Here is a 20,713-nt window from a genome sequence, read left to right on the forward strand (position 1 = left end):
GTAGATGCAATATTCAGTTTGAATTTATGTTACAACTCTTTAAGCATTCAGATTTTTTTTCATCTTGTGTTGATCTTTTTGAATGGTAATCAGGGAACGCGGTGTCAGAGCAGAGGAACTGGTTTCAATGCTACTCAAGCATGGGCCATAGACTTGACCAAGGTGCAGCATGAATGATCATTAAAAACTATATACAGGGGACCTCGCTAACATGATTGGGTGGCTCCATGTCTCATTGATTGTGTTATAAGCAAAATGGTGAAAAAATGGCTGGTTTCTAGGCCATCGGGTTGTTCCTGGCATCATGCACGAGCATCAAATGTAGGCAACATGGAATAAGTGATGTTACCTTTCCTGTGCATAACAGACTGTGTGCAATGCAAATCAGCCAACTTTTGGCACACAAAACCATCAAAACCCAGCAGTAGAAGCTGGGTATGCAATCTTCCAGTTTGTGTGTGATCCACAGGAAACCCGCACTCTAAGATAGGCGACTAAGTGCAGTCAAAGAAGACTAAGTACTTCAAGTGCAATCTGAAAATGGGCAAAGAGGAGCAAGGCAGAGGGATTGAAGCAGAGAGTTTCAGGGTTTGGGGGCGTGATGGTTGAATGCACGACCATCAATGGTGGAGTAGAGAGAACGAGAGAGGTGCAGAAGGCCAGAGCCAGATGAGCGAAATGTAACAATCATATTTAATAGCAGTACGATCGTCACATGCAGAGTTTAAAAAAAACATTATTTGTATTGCTGCATATTCGTTTCTACAAACCAAGCTCAGGGGAATACAATGTTAAACTGTAAGCCACATGGGTGCGATAACTGTATCAAGCTCCACCACTGTTAAGTTCTCCGAAACGTTACCCCGCATAAAGAGCACTATATAAATGCAAGTTATTAGTATATGAAAAATAATTAACTTTATAATAGATTTTTATATTTTTAAAGTTTCATATTTAGTGTGAATTTTGTACTTTAGCTATTAAAATATAGAATTAAAAGGTAGCCTATGGTAAAATACTGCCACTTTTAGTGTTCATACAGTGATGTATTTACAGTGATTTATTTTACACAGGATATGTGCATAATTGAAGAACCTTTAGAAGAATTTACTTCAAGACATAGCTTGGAGTGGAAATTTTTATTTCTGGATCACAGGTCAGTGAGATCTTTTTTTTAAAAAAAGAAATGTAATATTTAGAACTAACCAATGTACTATTGGACAAACCGGGTCTGGCAAAACAGTCTGGAAACTATTTGTTCTTGTTGAACTCATTCAAGGAAAAATAACATTCAATTATATTATTTGCATGGGCACATTTTCTTTTCTTTGTATATTTACATATTGCTGAATATCTAATCCAAATATTAAGTCCACGTATGTTGCAGCCTAATTTCAGTGGGTCAGTAGGAAGTTGGATGGTTTTTGTTAGATATATTTTCTGCCCAACCATCACTTTCTCAGTGCCTCCAATGCAGGTTCAGCATTGTGGAAAACATTTCTATTAAATGAGGGCCAAACAAACATAGGAAACTCAGTTCATAGAAAGCTGATGGTAACTGATGGTGCAAGAACAATGGTGTATAACCTGGAGGCCAAATTATATTTCTCATGCATAATGTAAATAGTACATCTTGTAGCTCAGTGGTTAGAGCGCTCGCCTCGCAAGCAAGTGACTTGGGTTCGATTCCTGGCAGAGCAAAATGTTGGGGAAGTTTCTTTGCCCCACACGCCTCTGTTTACCTAGCAGTAAGTAGGAACCCGGTTGTTAGTCCAATGGGGGATCGCTTTCCTGGGGATAATAATCCTTCCAAAAATAACAATAATAATTTGGTCACTCAATCCACGACTGTTTGTGGGACATTGCTGTGCGCAATTGGCTGCCACATTTCACCCTCAAATATACAGTAAATTCACTTTACAGTATATTCTGTGAAGCGCTTTGAGACGTCTAGAAGATGTGAAAAGCGCTATATCAAATGCAAGGATTATTATTAGAAAAAAAAGTGTTATTGGCAATTTTCTTCCTCTCTGTTAATGTAGTGCACAGATGGTCAGTAATGAGTTCCAGACATATGCAATAAGGTTCATTTTTGTCATCCGTTCAGTCAATTCACCCAAGAAAAGAAAATGTAAAAGTACCGCTACATCCATTTTTGGCTTTTGTGCTTTATTCACATATTACTACCAGAAGAAACAATTGCAATACAGTTCCAAGTGTACAAGCACAAACTATCCTTAATTTAGCATTTAATTTGCAGTCATAGTCAGAGCAGCTACCGTGTGTGTACCTGCTGTACAAATAAAAAGCTTACATTAATTTAGTAGGGACACTCCAAGTTGGAACACCCTAATTGGTTACTTTAGAGGAAGCATTTCACAGTGATATACCTGACCTGGAAGCATTTGATGCACAGCATGTCAAGAATGAGAAAGTGTTCAATTTCCCAGCATTAACATTCTTCTACTTGATGTCAGAAAATGCACTGTTGTATGAGATATTTATTTTTAAAAAAAATTTTGTGTCTATAATTCGGAATTAAAGTTCTGGCAATTGATTTTGTATTGTATACAGATTGAAAAAATATCCCAAATGGCTTAATTGGTTGAGGATTTGGGACTAGAAGGTTCGGGTTTTTGTATCCCATGGATCCACTCAGCCCATCACCTTTTTGAGGTCAATAAAATGACTTTCTTGTCTAAAATGTGTCATTGGGATGTGGAGGTAAATTGGCCTTTTAACAGTGGTGAACTGGCAACTAACAGAGCCAGACAGGTTCATTGTAGTTCAAGGCAGACTTGGAAGTGTAAATGTATATTCAAACCTGTCAGTGTCCTAATAGGATGATTTTACTTGGATAACTAAAATCTGACCAATGGAAATCTTGTGATTTACTTCAGGTGCACCAGTTTCCATGCATTAACATAATAAACTTCCAGTTATCATCAGAATTCACTCCTGTTACAAAGACTGTTTAGATTTCAGTGTTATCATCCAGACTATGCCTTGGATTACACAGAATTATTTGATTGGTTGAGCAGACATTAAGTTGTGGGAAGTATGACTTGCCCATCAGTACCCCATTACAAATCAGAATTTTTTGCTACTAGTAAATGCCAGAATTAAATGCTTAAAACATTTACAGATTGTTGCTGCCATACCTTACTGACTTGTTACCTAATATTAAAAAAAGACTGAAAGTGATTTTGTATTGGTGCTGCATTTTAAATGACAATATAATAATAATATATGTAAATAATCCTTGCAGTTGATATAGCGCCGTATAACGTCGTTGAGATATCTCAAAGTGCTTTGTTCTGTCAGTCTGCACATACAGGATATCTGTTTTTGTACTCCTGTCCTGCTTAGCCCTTTCTGACACAGCAGCCTTGAGATGCTGCAGAGCTGCTCTGTTTGAACTATCCGGCAATCACTGCCAACAAAAACATGGAATGGCTTCAAACGCTTTGAATATTGGGTTTTGACTTTTTTTCAACAGGCTTTTTAAACAAAAATGTACGTGTGAGTGTCAGAAGAGACCTGTGCACATTTTCCTTAACCTTGTAAATTCATCTACATACCTGCAATGCTCATAGAAATACCTGAGATTGTGCTTTGTGGAAATTTTTACCAGATCCAATTCCGAGTTGTCGTATAATGAACCCTGTTGTTTACAAGTCCAGTTGAAAGTAACCTCAATTCTCCTCACCCCTTTTACTTGCAGGTGCACCCTACTGTTAATTGCTATTTGTAATCACACACTTTTTCTAACCACAGGGCTCCACCAATCATAGGTTACTTGCCTTTTGAAGTCCTGGGCACTTCTGGTTATGATTATTACCACGTGGATGACCTGGATCAGCTTGCAAGGTGCCACGAACAGTGTACGTATCATAGAGAAATATAATGGACTCTAAGACAGGGGCGGATCTAGGGTCGAAGGATGGGGGAGGTCAAGGATTTAGCAAACTTGATTCTATCCCTTTGCCAGACTCAATCAGTCAATGCCGTGGGCAATGCCTAGCCTTTGATTAGCATTTGATTAGCATTAACTAGTCATTCAGCTAGTCAATAAAGGAATGAAAACAATAACCCAATTGTGAAAAAGTACAGGTACGTGAGTCAGATATTGCCAACTTTGGCCAATCTCGAAGCGATTGAGTGGAATCATTAACCTCCCTGACCCCCACTGGCTCCACCACTGCTCTAAAACACTTTGATGATTCCAATTATTTAGGGCAAATCAGTCAGTAATGCAGGTAAAATCTGTAACCTTAAAAACAGTACACTTTTAAAACTACAAAAGCAATCAAAGAATTGTTTGCATTTGTGTTCCATATGTTGGACACAATACGGTGCAATTTACATTTATATAGCAACTTTCATGTCAAAAGTGCTTAACAATGCTGGTTGGGTGCTGGAGGTGGGAGCTAGAGGATGGGAACAGATGAAGTCTGCAATTTGTTGTAAGATTTGAAATTTCCAAAGATCTGGAAATACAGACCAATTTGAATAGATTTACCTTATGCTTACTTTTCGCTGCTCTACATTGTAAAATATACAATATTTAAGAACATAAGAAATTGCGAGGCGAAAGAAGACCAAGGTCCACCTAGTTTGCCTTCCACCATCCTGGCAGTCGTTTGACATGTCATGTCCCAAACTATACACTGTATCCCAAGATATTATTTTCTAGCAGAAATCTGTCTAACTTGCTCTTGAAACAAACATTTTCTGCTTCCATTGTCTCCATAGGGAGCCTGTTCCATAGGTTTACTGCTTGGTCACTGAAGTAGTGTTTCTGAAGATTTGTTCTGAATTTACCCCCTTCAATCACAGGCCATGTCCTCTGGTTCTACTGTTCAGTACAAGATAAAACAGCTAACAGATAAAATGGTCTACATTATTTTAAAAGACTTAAAGGCTGAGAAAAGGTCAGAAAGCCAAAGAATGCCTCAAAACAGCTTTTGGAGATGTTTGTAATTGTTGAGGGTTTTAAAAAGCAAATTTATTACCAATTTGTGTATTTCTGGCACAAACAGAAGTCACAAATACAATACAACTTACATTCATATAGAACTTTTCACATTGAGAGAACATGAAAAAAAAGTACACTGCTGGGTGAACACCTGAGCCAGGTGGTGGGAGCTTAAGAGGGTGAGGAGGGGAAAGATGCCTGAAAGGGTGGTCAAAGAGGATGTTTTGAGACCTTAAAAGTGGGGCGGGAGAGGGTGAGTTGAAAAGACTCCAGAATGGAGTTCCAGAGAATGGGAGCAGAATTACTGAAAGCCCACTTACCAGCAGTGCGGCAGATAGCGTGGGCGACGTGAAACAAACAGCATGAAGCAAATGAGATACTGCAGTGCATATTGTCTAATATTGCCTGCAATATTCACAATAAATCCATCTTAATCCATAAATGCCACCGATGAGATAATTCACTTTGAAAGCGCTTACTGGCCTAGTCTGTCAATGGGAAAACTCATTGGATGCTTAAAGATTCTGAGTCACTTTACAAATATCATCAAAGTTTGATTTGGTCATTTTACTGACATGACCAAATTAAATTGCAATGAAGAAGCAGCTTTTGGAGTCAGATTACTAAAATGTGGGCACCAGCTCAGAAATGAAGGTTAGGTCTAACCAGGGACAGGAAGATGTCAATTTGATTCTAAACACAAACTAAGTAAATCAGAATTAGACAGCGTAAGGAAGAAATAATATGAAATCAAAGTTGACATAGTGGAAATAAAAGGGAAACTAGGAAAGGCTAAAGAAATGCAATGTCAGCTTTTATTAAAATATTTTTGTAATATATTACAGTAATATTTTTTGTTTCTTGAAATTTTAAGCATGTGTTATTTTTTCATTGCTAGGCTAAATTCTTCCAGCGACCCAAAGTGAGGTTTGTTAAGTGATTGTGTTGAATTATAAAACTGTGTCTTCTATTTGCATACATTTTTTATGAAAACATGATGGATGCTTTTTCATTTCTACAGTAATGCAGTTTGGTAAAGGAAAGTCCTGCTGTTACCGGTTCCTGACGAAAGGACAACAGTGGATCTGGCTTCAAACCCACTACTACATTACCTATCACCAATGGAACTCTAAACCAGAGTTCATTGTGTGCACACACAGTTTAGTGAGGTATGAAAAATATATGTATTTTGTTTATTGTCTCATTCATTTATTCCATTAAAATTCACAGAAATAGCTCAATTAATTGTTATCACTAAATTGTGAAGGTTTAAATTGCACAACAAATACACTCTCACATTGCTCTCAACATGCCTTCTTCCACCTTTGCCACATCGCCCACCTTCAACCCTATCTTACTTCAAACGCTGCTGAAATCTTTATTCATGCTTTCATCACCTCCTACCTTGATTTTTTTTCCAATGCACTCCTCGCTGGTCTCCCCATTTCTACTATAAACAGAGTCCAAATGATATAAATCTCTGCTACTGTGTCCTCACCCATACCAGGCTCCACATCTCTATCACCTCAGTTCTTCTTAGGCTCCACTAACTCCGTTCCAGAAAGGATCGATTTTAAGATTTTCACTTTCAAATCCTTCACCCCCCATCACTGCTCACACCCCACTCCACAGCCTTTGCTCAACTGGCTCAGGTCTTAAGCACATGCCTTGTCCCCTCCGCTGCACCATTGGTGGACGTGCTTTCAGCCACTATACCCCAATTCTCTGGAACTCCCTGACTCAATCCCTCAGCCTTGCCCTCTCTTTGCTCGTTTGCAAATCACACCTGAAGACTTTCCTCTTCGATCATGCCTTCGGTCACCTACCCTCTCTTTCCAGCTCAGTATCAGACCACACCACTGTTAAAAGTTAAGGAAAAATATAAATTGGTCACTCAATCCACGACTGTTTGTGGGGCACTGCTGTGCGCAATTGGCTGCAGCGTTTCACCCACAAAATATACAGTCAATTCATTTTACAGTATACTCTCTGAAATGCTTTGAGACGTCTCGAAGATTTGAAAAAGCACTATATCAAATGCAAAGATTATTATTATTAATTTTGAGATGCTACCTGTGTGAAGGGTGCTATTTAAATGCAAGCTGTTGTTGTATCCATAAAGATAATTTCTTTCAGCTTTGTTAATTATTTTGTAATAAGACAATTTAAAATAGAAAATATTTGCTGACTTATCAATATCATTTGGAAATACCATCTTTAAAGTATGGTTTGATTTAGCTAAATTGGTGTAGTGCATTTGGGGGGAAAGCACGATATAGTATATAGGCACTTCTTGTGAGAGGCATTATTGTTCAGCATGTCATAGTTGACTCTTTTTGGGGTATTTTGTTTTTCTTATAAATTGAGCTTACCAGACAGCGATATCATTGGCAAGTTATGCGGTTTTAGCTGGTTAGATTCCAGCAGTTACCCCAACGCACACTCTGGGCTCCCCAAGCCTTGTCTCTTGCCAACCTGCGCCTAATAGTTTCCGGGAATTAGGTAAGCAGGATACGTCCCTCCAGGGCGAGAGTGCGCATTCCATTCCAACAATCTATCTCTTCAATTTCCATGTGTAGCTGGAATGCATGGAATTCTCCATTTGGTTTGGATACTCTTAAGCACGGTAATAGGTTTCCGCAAATGTCAGACACCCGGTTGACCCGAATAAATAAAAAATTGAGCACATTGAATGTAATAAGAGTTCCAGTATACTAGGGGGAATTTTAAATGCCTCCCCAACTTAAGCTTCATCACTTATGGAACTTGGTTTATTTGCCAATCTGGGTTCAGGCATTCACGAGGGCGGCAACTACACGGAGATCCAGAGGGATGGTCTGAACAATTTTTTGGATTTGCTATCCTTTTGTGAATTCTGCAACTAGACCAAAGATCGTACATGATGTGTTCATCCTAATAAGTTGGGGGGTGGGGTGTGGGGGTCTGTTTGTTGGGTTCACAGATCACATGTTTTGATTTGACAAAAAATGCCTTGAGGTATTTGATAAATAATGCTAAAAGTATAAAAAGTATTTAGGGAAATGAAGTACAACATCTGTTTCAGGAGCATTAGGGTTTTTTGTAAATGTAATCTTGTTGATCCTTTTTGGTCAATTTATTTTTACAGTACACCCTCTACTGGTAAAAGAATGAGTAGCTAATATTCTAGGAAGCAGTTACTGGCTGCACGATAAACTGAATTGCACATCAGTAATCCTGAAAGCTATAAGAGATATTGAACGAAGTGGGAAAATTCAAGTTTTTGACTTTTTTAAAAAAATCATAATTTTAATTAACAATTGAAGCTTTTGTGCATTGAAACTTAATTTACTGCACAAGAGCCTTTGAATTATCTGCTATTTGTGATCAGCAACAACATGGCTGAAATCAGTAATACAAAACAGAACCAAAGCTGTATTCTGCATTGATGTGCAATGGTGCCATCCCACACTCTAGCCAAAGGCTGCATTTGTTTCAAAAAAAAACTTTGCTGCTGAATATCAGAAAAAGAAATCTAAGGTGAATGCAGATTTTTTTTNCAATTCCTTGTAAATTAAATAATTTTTTAACTTAATTTTTGAATTGACTTGATGTTAATTTGCAGCATTTTTGATTTTGAAACAGATTGAGTGTGGGACAATCCTAATGAAGCGTTCTGGACTTCTTGCTGCGAAAATAGGTGCTAAATCTCACTGGAGATCCTGGGCCAATCTATAACTTGTATGACGATAATAAAATGTTACTTAAAAGTGTCCCAGTGATCCACATGCCTTATAAAGGTACAAAAAACACAAAAGAAGTGGGATTAGAATAGTTAACTCCAGTGGAGGATCTTGGACCAGCAGGGGCTCAATGGGCCTAATGACCTTTTATGCAGTTATTTCTACGATTGCATAAGTAAACTTCAAGTTTCCTTATTTCTGTTTTTTTTAAAAAAAACTTCCTTTTTAAAACTGCTATAGCTATGCAGAGGTTCGAGCCCAGCGACGACAAGAAAACGACTTGGATGATTCTGCTGCCGAGATTGTTGGTTCTTCAACACTCAAGGTATTAACAAAATCAGCCAAATATGGCACAATTGTGATGCATTGTAACTTGCATATTTTGATCAGAAATATTGAAAATGTAATCCAGTTTCTCTTTATTCTACATTTTTCATATCTTTAATATTATTAATACCGCTATTATATAAAAAGCACGTAATACATTATTACCTGTTAACATTATTGTCAGATACTGCTACAGCCATAACAGGAGGCATGAACTGCTGCCTCTATTTCATATTCATCTGCTGATATTCTCCACAGGGCCATGACTTGAGGCTTGATACTCAACAACATTTTAGCACATTTGAAGTAGATGCACCAGTGCTGCGTGGCAGCCCAACACCATCTTTATCATCTCAGAGTTCACACAAGTCCTTTCACACCTCCGTGTCTGAATCACCATGTATGTGACTCTTTCACTGTTTGAGACTTTAATGGGGCAGATCTTTTCTTCGACCTTGGTTACCACTACCAATATCAATCTATAGCATAAATATTTGAGTTTCGATAGGTTTTTCCGATATATAATGTTTTCACTAATAAAAAAATTAATTGTTACTCTGAAGCAATTTATTTAGAAATTCTATGTTTTTATAAAACTGGTGGAAGTCTCGGTACTTTAGTTTCGATACTCCTAAATATGGTAATGGTTTCCACATGTCAAAAAGTTTTTTTTTGTATAAGTTAAATGTTGTTTGTAATCTCATTCACAGCAACTCCAAGTAAACTGCTTTCAGAATCTGGTGCTCCATCTCTACAATCTACACCATCAGCGCAACAAGATATAGCAACACCACAGCATCAACCTGCCTCAAACCAGGTAGGAGTTTAATACTGTTCATCAACATTACCCATTGACAAATTACAACAACTTGGGTTTACACAGCACTCTTCACATAGGTTATCATCTCCGAATGCTTTTCTGGTCCTGGCTCAATTAGTGGTACTAGGAAGCGCATTAATTCAGGCAATAAAATTATTAAATGTAATTAATTACATTGAAATTAAAATGATTGTTTTGGTGAGTGAAGGGGAAGAAATTTATTTCTAAATAATATATTGCAATGCTGTGATATCTTGTGGCAAATGCCGATAATGATTTTATGGCCATCTTTGCAGTTTATAGTTTGTTAACTGTTCTCTTCTATACTGGGCTTGAAAAGCTCAGCTCCCTCTCTAGCACTGTTGTACAATGAAGACTATGACTGAGACTCCAGACTACTGGAGCTGCAGTAAAACTTTTCCCTAATAAAGAAGTATACATGCATACAACCAAAAGTCCATGCGTAGTGGACTATCACTTCTGCAGGAAATGTCTCTGGCTTGACCACTCTGGCTCAGAATCATTGAGCTGGAGTGTAAGTTAGACACACTCTGAGAAATAAGGAAGGGGGAAGAATTTCTGGATAATTTTATCCTGGTCACACCCCATAGGAAACTACAGGAAGGGGAGGGTGCTACTGTCAGTGAACAGAGTAGTGGGAACCTCGGAGAGGAAGAGAAGGAGGTCTCACAGACACTGGTCCTGTCCAACAGGTATGAGGCACTTGATTCCTGTGAGCACAAGGAGAATGACTGTGTGAAAGACAGCCACAATGCAGACCAAGGCACAGTGGAGCAGAAGGCTGTCCGAAGCGGGGAAGAGCAGCATAGAAATGTAATTGTGATACGGGATTCAATTCTTAGGGGTAATAGATAGCATCCTCTGTAGCCAAGAAAGAGGCCTGAAGGGTGTGTTGTCTACCTGGTGCCAGGGTAAGGGACATCTCGAAGCAGCTGAAGAGGAATTTGGAAAGGGAGGGGGCAGATCCAGTTGTCGCGGTCCGTGTTGGGACAAACGACATTGGAAAAAACAGGGAGGAGGTCCTGCAGAGGGAGTTTCAGGAGTTAGGAGCTAAATTAAAGACAGGACCTCGAGAGTAATAATCTCTGGATTATTACCTGAGCCATGTGCGAATTGGAATAGGGGGAAACAGATTAGGAAAGTTAACACATGGCTAAAATTAGGAAGAGGAATTAAAACTAAATTAGAAGAAGAGATTGAAAATAATATAAATACATTTAAGGTACAAAAGGGGAGATATAATCAAAAAACTAACAAAATTCAGAGAGGATAAAATCTCTGGTCCAGATGGATTGCATCTGCATATATTAAAAGAATCGAGGGAAGAGATAGCAGAGGCACTATTACACATATATAATAACTCATTAGAAAAGCGAGTAGTGCCAGAGAACTGGAGGATAGCTTATGTTATACCTATATTAAAAAGGAAATAGAACAAGTCCAGGGAACAATAGACCTGTCAGATTAACATTGGTGGTAGGAAAGGTAATGAAATCCTTACTGAAGGAGATAATAGAACAACATCTAGAAACGGAAAACATAATAAAGAATAGTCAGCACGGATTTCAAAAAGGAAGATCATGCTTAACCAACCTCATTGAATTCTTTGAAGGGTAACAGAAAGAGTAGACAAGGGTAATGTGATAGATGTAATATATTTAGATTTCCATAAGGTGTTCGATAAGGTACCACATAATAGACTAATGAATTTAATTTCAGAGCATATGGAATCAGGGGAAAAATAGCAGAATGGATAGCAAGCTGGCTACAAAACAGAAAACAGAGAGTAGGGGTAAAGGGTAGCTACTCAGCCTGGCAGGGGGTGGGCAGTGATGTTCCACAACGATCGGTATTAGAACCACTATTGTTCCCAATATACATTAATGATTTGGTTTCGGGAATCAGCAGCACAATTTCAAAATTTGCACACAACACCAAATTGGGGAGTAATTAATACAGAGGAGGACTGCAACAAATTACTAAGAATTAATAAACTTGCTGAGTGGGCATTTAAATGGCAAATGCATTTCAATGTAGAAAAGTGTGAGGTGGTACATTATGGTAGAAGGAATAAGGAAATCACACACATCCTGGAAAATAAAAACCTAAATGGGTAGAGAAGCAAAGGGACCTAGGGATACACATACACAGTTCACTAAAAGTAGCAACGCAGGTTAATAAGGCCATAAAAAAAGCAAACCAGGCATTGGGGCTCATTTCTAGAGGAATAGAAATGAAAAGCAGGGAAGTTATGGTAAACTGCTATAGAAACTTTGGTTAGACCACACTTAGAATACTGTGTGCAGTTCTGGTCCCCACATTATAGAAAGGATGTAGAGGCACTGGAGAGGGTACAAAGGAGATTCACAAGGATGATCCCAGAACTGAGAGGTTATACCTATCAGGAAAGGCTGAACGTACTTGGACTCTTTTTTCTTGAAAAGAGGAGGGTAAGGGGTGACCGGATAGAGGTCTTCAAAATGATGAAAGGTTTTGATAGGGTAGACATAGGGAAGATGTTTCCACTTGTGGGGGAGACCAAAACCAGGGGCCATCAATATAAATTAGTCACAAATAGATCAAATAGGGAAGTTAGAAGAAATTTCTTCACACAGAGATTAGTGGGAATGTGGAACTTGCTACCACAAGAAGTTGTTGAGGCAAATAGCATAGATGTATTTAAGGGAAAGCTAGATAGGTACATAAGGGAATAGAAGGTTATGTTAGAAGGCTTAGTTGAGGAAGGACAGGAGACTCATGTGGAGCATAAACACCGGCATAGACCAGTTGGGCCAAATGGCCTGTTTCTGTGCAGTATATTGTAATGTATTCTAATATATTCTAATGTATAAAGTTACATAAAATGATACAGCAAGGAAATAGACCATTCAGCCAAATCAGACTGTGCTGGTGTTTATTGTCCACTTGAGCCTCCATCTCGCCTCCCTTATGGATGCATCGAGTTTTCTCTTAAATACTAAAATAATTTTAGTATTCTCTTAGTATTTGCAATTTGTGTATTTTCTGAGAATCTAATCTTTATTTCCTGGAAAGTTGAAAACATATAGTGGTAAAAATTATCAGGGATCCCCTTAACCTTCTACCTGCTATTTCTGGATTGTAACATATACGTATTTGAAAAACCATACCACTGGATTTCAAGATCTACATTAGCAATAAGTGAAAATGTAGAATGAAATGTACATCTCTGAATGTGATACTGAATTATGTTTAACATGCCACTGGTAGTTGTATTAAGCATGTGCTGGTAGTTGCACAAAGAGTGGAAGGAAATTGTTAGGTTGTTCATTTATGAGCCGAAAATGAGCATGTTTAGTTTTACTAGTTCAAGGCCTCAATAGAGCTTGGGACATTAGACAAGTTTTTTTTAGTATCGCAGGATATGCTACTGGAACAAATCTTTGTTTGTGTAAAAAATTTTTAAAGTTATAGGTGCGTTGTTATACTCCATTTATAGTATGCTGTACTGCAGACCTCTGCAGTAGAATTTTCATTTCCAAAGACTTTGTGTAAATTACTTGCTTAATCTCATTTACTTGCTTATCCCTCAGCTATCCACAAAACCTATAATACAATTTGATACAAAGGGTAGAATGTGTTAGTATTTTGTTTGAATGTATCTGTTTTGGTCTACTCTTGTATTTTTACAATGAACAGCAATATGTTATTGTATCCTGTGGTCTTTACCCAGCCTTCACTATCACAGCCATCTGTTGATCTACTTTCCCAGCAGTTGTTGCCCCAGCCGACTATGACCAGTCAGCCTGTATCAATAGCACAGGTTAGAACCATATATTTCAGTTAATTGTGTGACTGTATTTTGTTCCCTTTCCTTAACTCCACATGTCATTAACTCCCACCAGGCTGATGCTCAATTGTTAACAAAGCATTCAAAATAACTACTTCATTTTTCGCTAGTTATTTTAAATGTATTTTTGTTTTGCCTTATTGTTAATTTTTTTTATCTTCCTGAAATCCTCAACTGAGAGGGTGGATAAATGACTTACTCCCATTTTTCAGATAGTCAGAGGTGTGCCACTAGCCCACGGTGACTCAACCTTATTGGATGTGCCTCTTGCCTATTATTCCTTCACTGAGATCACAAACTTCCCCCGGGGGGAAATCATTGGCATACATCTTTGTCCATTCTCTCACCAATAGAATAATTAACGAATCACAACCATAATAATAATCCTTACTCCACACACTTTTGTTTACCTAGTATGAAACAGTGATAAATAATAATAATAATAATCTTTGCATTTGATATAGCGCCTTAACACATCATCGAGACGTCTCAAAGCGCTTCATAGGCTATACTGTGGGTGAAGCGCGGCAGCCAGTTTTGCCCACAGCAATGTTCCACAAACAGCCATGGAGTGAGTGACCAATTTTATTTGGGGGATTTGCTGTCCAGGTCACCAGGAAAAACTTCTTTCTTTTTTCAAATAGTGTTATGGGACCTTTAACATCCACCTGAACAAGCAAATGGGACCTCTGTTTTATGTCTCATCCAAAGGATGGCACCTCTGACAATGTAGCATACTCCCAGCACTGCATTGGAGTGTCAGCTTAGATTATGTGATTCCAAGTCCCAAGCTTGAATCCACAACCTTCTGACTCAGAGGCGAGAGTGTTACCACTGCACCAGGCTGACACACAATGCAATGGTACTTGTCCAGCCTTATATATCAGGGCTTTGACTTGCATATCTATGCTTTCAATTGGCATAGATTAGTCATTGGATTATTATAAACCTGCTTGGCTATCCCTGGATGTCTTCTTGGAGCAAGTTCAATTCCAGGGAGATCCCAGGACCTATCCCTCCCAAGTGGACAGAAAATGGTGGAGTCCTGTAGCTCAGTGGTTAGAGCACTCGCTTTGCAAGCGAGAGACCTGAGTTCAATTCCAGGCAGAGGGCGAAACCTTGGGCAAGTTTCCTTACTCCACACGCCTAATAATAATCCCTCCAAAACCAAAAACAATAATTAAATTGGTCATTTTTCAATCTATGACTGTTTGTGAGACATTGCTGTGCGCAATTGGCTGCCGCGTTCGCCCACAAATGTGCAGTCAACTCACTTTACAGTATATTCTGTGAAGCGCTTTGGGACGTCCTCCCGACGTGAAAAGCGCTATATCAAATGCAAGGATTATTATTATTATTATTATTATAATGATGGTGATATTGGAATGGTTGTGAATTGAATTTTCTGGCTCAAAAAAAGCGCAGCCCCAATAACTTTAATTAGATTAGTCATGGCCCTTTTACACATCGTCGTCAATACCAATTTTATATGAATCCAATAGGAAGCGTTATTTATAAATTGATTTGCATATTTATGGATTTCAGCCAGCATATCATTTTTCAACGCAGCTTGACATGATTCAGTCTCTCAAAGATCAGCTTGAGCAACGCACACGCATTCTTCAGGCAAACATCACGTGGCAGCAAGAAGAACTACATAAAATCCAGGAACAACTGTGCATGGTAGATGACTCAAATCTACAGGTAAGTGTACAGTGAACTACATCCTCAAAGTCACCATCACATAAACAAGTAACAACAGTAGTTTTGAAAAGGAGATGAGTATGTTGGACTTTGTCGAAGTTAGATCTACTGTTTACATTTTACGAGTAACTATCTGAATTTAATAATAATAATCTTTACATTTAATATAGCACCGTATCATGTAATTGAGGCATCTCAAAGCACTTCACAGAATATCTGTACAGCAAAGTGAATTGACTGTAATATTTTGTGGACGAAAAATAATTTAAGAGAAATTTAATAGAAAGTGGAAAGCAAAATCTTTGTAGTTTGTTGTACATTGTTGTTTCCCAGTTGTATACATACTTACACCATCTAATGGTAAGTAAACATCAGAATCAGTGGAATAAAATGAAGGGGGGAAGGAACTTTAAGGAAAGGGGAAGAAGTTAAACTAATGCTAAATTACTGCATCTTTTTCACTGTTCCTTATTTGCTAATTTCAAATAACTCACTAATGTTTTCAAATGAAGTGTGTTTGAGACTACAAGGTAATTTTAGCTAAACTTCATCCTCACCTACAAGGCCATTCACGGCCTTGCTCCCTCCTACCTCTCCGACCTACTATCCCCCTACTTACCTGCCGGTACCCTCCGTTCCTCTGGCGCCGGTCTGCTCCACATCCCCCGCCCCAACCGCCCTACCATCGGTGGCCGGGCCTTCAGCCTCTCAGCCCCTAGGCTCTGGATCTCCATCCCCCAGTGCCTTCGCCGCCTCCTCCCTTTCCTCCTTCAAGGCCGGTCTCAAGACCTTTCTCTTTGACCGTGCCTTCAGCTCCCCTCTCGACTCTCTACCCCCTCCTCGCTCCCTCCCTTCCCTCCCCTCACCCTGACCATTTCCCCCCTGCTCGGGTCCTGACCCAACTGGACATAAAAGGCGCACTGTAAATGAAATCTTGTTGCTGTTGTTGTTGTAAACGCTGCATCACTAATCAAAATACAACCTCTGTACCATAGAGATTAAATCTTCTGATGAGACATTAAACTGAGGCAACATCTACCTGTTCTGACGGTGCAGGCGGATATTAAGATTGTAAGTCAGTAATTTGAATAATAGCAAGGAGTTCTCACGGTGTTCCTGCTACTAATTGTTTCTTATCCAAATTCATCAAAAAAGTGAGGACAGTTCAACAAATACTACTGCGGTACTATACTGTTACTATGTAAATGCTTATACCAAAGAATGGAACAGTTGCAATTTACATAATAGCATCACAAAGGCCACCAAATGCAAGTTTGTCCTATAGTTTGGGAGTCTTGTCTTGTCCAGACACATGCATGGTTCTTCTAAATCTGTGGTTTGTTAGTAGAAATAATGGGATATATTTGTGATTTTATTACAATACAGTATCGGAACTGACTAACCAAACTAAAAATCAACCCATGAGTGGAAGTTATCAACCAATTAGAAAGGAAAAGTTTACTGTTTGAAACTTGTTCTAAAAGTTAAATCAGAAAAATAAAATTTGCAATACCAGGGTAAACTGATTTTAGAAAAAGAAATAATTTACACCCTTATGCTCAAGCTTCATTTTACCCATCATTAATTGCACATGAAGGAGGCATTTGTTCCATCAAAATTCTGCAAATTTAAACCACTTAAATCTTAAAATCTACAGTGTATTTTCAGTAGCTTTTTGTTTAATGGACTGATTTTGGGAATATATTTGGTAGAATAATTAATTATTGCAAAATATACAACTTTACAACAATAACAACAAAATTGCATTTGTATATCGCCTTTCACATTGGGAGGAAGTCCCACTTTACAGTATATTTTGTGAAGTGCTTTGAGATGTCTTGAATACGTGATAAGGCATTATATCAAATACAAGGATTATTATATTATTATTACAGACTTAACTATTTATCAATCAATTTGGATTATTGATTATTTTTGAAAATGGTTGGGGTGTGCAATTGCATTTTACAGGAAAAAAATTATAAATATTGGTTAAGCATTGGTTTATCTCCTCGGTCATTTAAAAAATATTTCGGGGATTTTCACAAACCTTCATTAAGTGATTTTCCTGTCCTAAGTACTTAATGGATATAATGTTTACTTAACAAAAACAAAGGGAGAAAGTCATCCTATATAATATGATTTATTCCTGTTTTTTTCCTGGCCAAAGACCTTGCTCCTATCATTCATTACGCCTTTGGTGTGGATTAAAATGGTAACATTTCAGCATTTAGGGCAATGATATTGTATGTCTATGGCCTTGAAATTTGTGAGACTTGTGAAGAATTTTCCTACAGACCTGTTACAATTCTCTCAACCAGCTTCCAGTGCTCTGTGCTCTGTGTTTTTGGTGGAGATACTGGAACAATACAACACTCCCAGCAGATTTTTGTTGTCAACCAAAAATAACCTATTTCGGTTTGTAATTGTTCCATTGCATAACAGTTTTCAAAATGCAGTTTTCAGTCACTAGTAATGAAGTAATGAAGTCAACTATACATGAGCCAGTTCCTAGATTGATCTGCTCCAAGGTGACATGCCTGGCAGTGGAATGTTGGAATCGAGCCAGTCCTCTCTGGTGGTTTTGGTAGTCTGGTTCCTGAGCCAGACAAGTCTGCAGTATTCCAGGGCACTGCTGATGACAGCACAGCAGCCTGGCTCAACAACAGGACATGGAAGAGCAGACCAGTCACTGGGGACAGGGAGTCATCCCACTCAGCTCCTGTTTACCCAGCAAGCCAAAGCCCTAACGGTTAGGGTGATCCTAGCTGGACAAGCAGTGGGAAAGCTTGCCAGACAGCAATATCAATAGCAAGCTATGCAGTCTTAGCTGGTTAGACTCCAGCAATACTCTGGGGTCCCCAAACCTTGGGTCTGGCCAACCTCCACCTAATACGTTGTGGGAATTAGGTAAGCAGGATGCATCACTCCAAGGAGAGAGAGTGCATTCCATTCCAAAAATCTATCTCTGAAATTTCCATGTGTAGGTGTGCTGCATGGACATCTCAGCTTGGTTTGGATACTCTTAAGCATGGTGATAGGTTACTGCAGGTGTCAGACACCCAGCTGACCAATAAATAGAAAATGATTTAAAGAAGGCATTTTAAAAGTAATCTAGTAGTGTTGTTAATCTTTAAACTGAATAGTATTAAAGATCTAAATATGACTACAACAAAATGACAACATAATTTAGAATTATTGTGTTTTTTTACCTTTTTAGATATTCCTACAGCAACCAGTGTCCATTAGCTTCAGCCCATTACAGCATCCAGAGCCGCAACAACAGATGGGCCTTATAGTACAGGATCAGGTTCTACCCACACAGCCAGCAGCAGGATCAACACAAACTGGGACTAAGCAGGTGTCTTTACAACAGGTTGCAAGGGAAGCAAGTGCAGTCTCCAACCAGGTAAATTACTTTTGTGTTCACACATTTTATTTCTCATTTGTTGCATTTAGAAATATTTCAAATTGATTAACAGCAGCAAAACTAATCAGTTATCAGGGTTAATGTATTACTATTTTAGCCCATTCTATTAAAATCAATGTTAAGAATACCTATACAGACTGGTTGGGCTAAAATTGCCTGTCTCCAAGCTGTACATTCTTTGTTTAATGTTGTGTAGAAAGAATGGCCATTTGATGCTCAGGGGTATGCCACAAGTCAGTAGCTTGATATGAATCAGAAAACTAAATTAGATACACTACACAAAAAAATGTAACACACCTGTTGTTGAATTAATATAATTAGTGATCTTTGATTTTAGTATTGAAGAAAACCTATATTTTTGTTTATAGGGTCCTAAATCATTAAGAAGTGGACAGATGATACAGACCTCCTTGTCCAACCTGACCTCTGGTAGCCTGGCATTACATTTCAGCAGCCCTGCAATGTTCTCTCAGTCCCCCTTGATGACACTCCAAAGGGATTGCAGTGACAGTCATTCATCTCCTAATTTCAGCCATGATCGGCAATTAAGGTACTTACAACTTTGGTTAGGACAACAACAACAACAATAACTTGCATTTATATAGCGCCCTTCATGCAGAGTAATATCTCGGACAACATTAAAAGTTGCAAACAGGGTGTTTGCGAGACATAAGAGCAATTACAAATGATTGCATAAGTTTTAGAGAATGCTCATTTAGTGTACGAGTTATAATTCAAAACATGAATTCAGACTTGTGCATTAAATTTTGCTTTTAAATAGAGTAGTAAAAGGTGCATTTAAGGGTGCTGACCAAAGGAAGGCTCAAACAAATGTTTTTTTTAAAACAGGTAGCATATTAATGTGATGTGTTTTTATAAAGAATAAAAACATAATTTTCTTTTAAAGAATGCTGCTTAGTCAACCCATTCAACCAATGATGCCCACAACATGCCACACCAGGCAGCCCACAGAGTTCAGTAGTGCTGCTCAACAAGCTAAGTATGTCATCATTGTTTAAGAATGCAAATGTATGTTTGTAATGTCTTGTTTAATACCTCTTTCCATTTATGTTTGAATAATTTAAGAACTGCAATCACATATATGCAGTTGGAATCAATATGATTAACTCTAAATTAGAGCCACATGTGTCAGAAGTCATAATTAACTGTTCACTACCTGTCAGACTGCATCATGTAATATGGGAACCAAGAAATGGATGTAACTTGATTTTATTTCACGTTATGTTTAGTTCATTCTTTTCCTTTGATAAATAACATTCAATATGTTAAATTCCTTGACAAATTCAACTTAAAAGTATAGTCTCTGCAGACAATAACTGTACATATATTATATTTAGAATGCACTTTTTGAAGGGTTGATAAAGTATAATACTTCATCATAAATAAATATTTTAAAATTTCCACAGAAAGAATGGATGAATTTAAATGTTAAGCAATTTAACATATTAAATGTTATTTCTAAAAGGAAAAGAATGAACTGCACACATGAGTTAATCAGCGATAGTCAGTATGGATTTGTGACACGGGATGGTGTTTGACCGATTTAATAAAAATTCTTTGAAGAAGTAACTGAAAATGTAGATCAAGCAAGGATTTTGTATGTTTGGATTTCCAAAAGGCATTTCATACAGTGGTGCACAGAAGACTGACTGGTGGAGAAACTCAGGGCGTGTGGAATAGGGGGAAAATGACTGTTTAGATAGAAAGGTGGTTGTAGGACAGAAAGCAGAGTAGGGCTAAATGTTGATTTTCCCAGTTGTAGGAGAGGTCTGTGCTTGTGCCTTTTTTTTCCAAATAAATCAATGACCTCAACTTGGATATATCAAAGTTTACATATGATACCAAGCTAGGAAATATAGTG

At 38.1% G+C, this 20,713-nt stretch overlaps 1 protein-coding gene across 1 annotated transcript in view; it reads left to right on the forward strand.

The window, feature by feature from the left end:
- Positions 1 to 20,713, forward strand: part of LOC103172583 (neuronal PAS domain-containing protein 2) — an 80,522-nt gene that overhangs the window by 53,458 nt on the left and 6,351 nt on the right. Inside the window, exons 9-19 of the mRNA XM_007885332.2 lie at positions 1,074 to 1,156; positions 3,778 to 3,884; positions 6,000 to 6,147; positions 8,941 to 9,025; positions 9,286 to 9,427; positions 9,738 to 9,844; positions 13,581 to 13,670; positions 15,243 to 15,401; positions 18,622 to 18,810; positions 19,200 to 19,381; positions 19,739 to 19,831. Of these exons, the coding sequence (XP_007883523.1) occupies positions 1,074 to 1,156; positions 3,778 to 3,884; positions 6,000 to 6,147; positions 8,941 to 9,025; positions 9,286 to 9,427; positions 9,738 to 9,844; positions 13,581 to 13,670; positions 15,243 to 15,401; positions 18,622 to 18,810; positions 19,200 to 19,381; positions 19,739 to 19,831 (1,385 nt within the window). The remainder of the gene's footprint in view (positions 1 to 1,073; positions 1,157 to 3,777; positions 3,885 to 5,999; positions 6,148 to 8,940; positions 9,026 to 9,285; positions 9,428 to 9,737; positions 9,845 to 13,580; positions 13,671 to 15,242; positions 15,402 to 18,621; positions 18,811 to 19,199; positions 19,382 to 19,738; positions 19,832 to 20,713) is intronic.

Source organism: Callorhinchus milii, unplaced genomic scaffold (genome assembly GCF_018977255.1).
Source record: "Callorhinchus milii isolate IMCB2004 unplaced genomic scaffold, IMCB_Cmil_1.0 Scaffold4, whole genome shotgun sequence".
Taxonomy (NCBI): Eukaryota; Metazoa; Chordata; class Chondrichthyes; order Chimaeriformes; family Callorhinchidae; genus Callorhinchus; species Callorhinchus milii.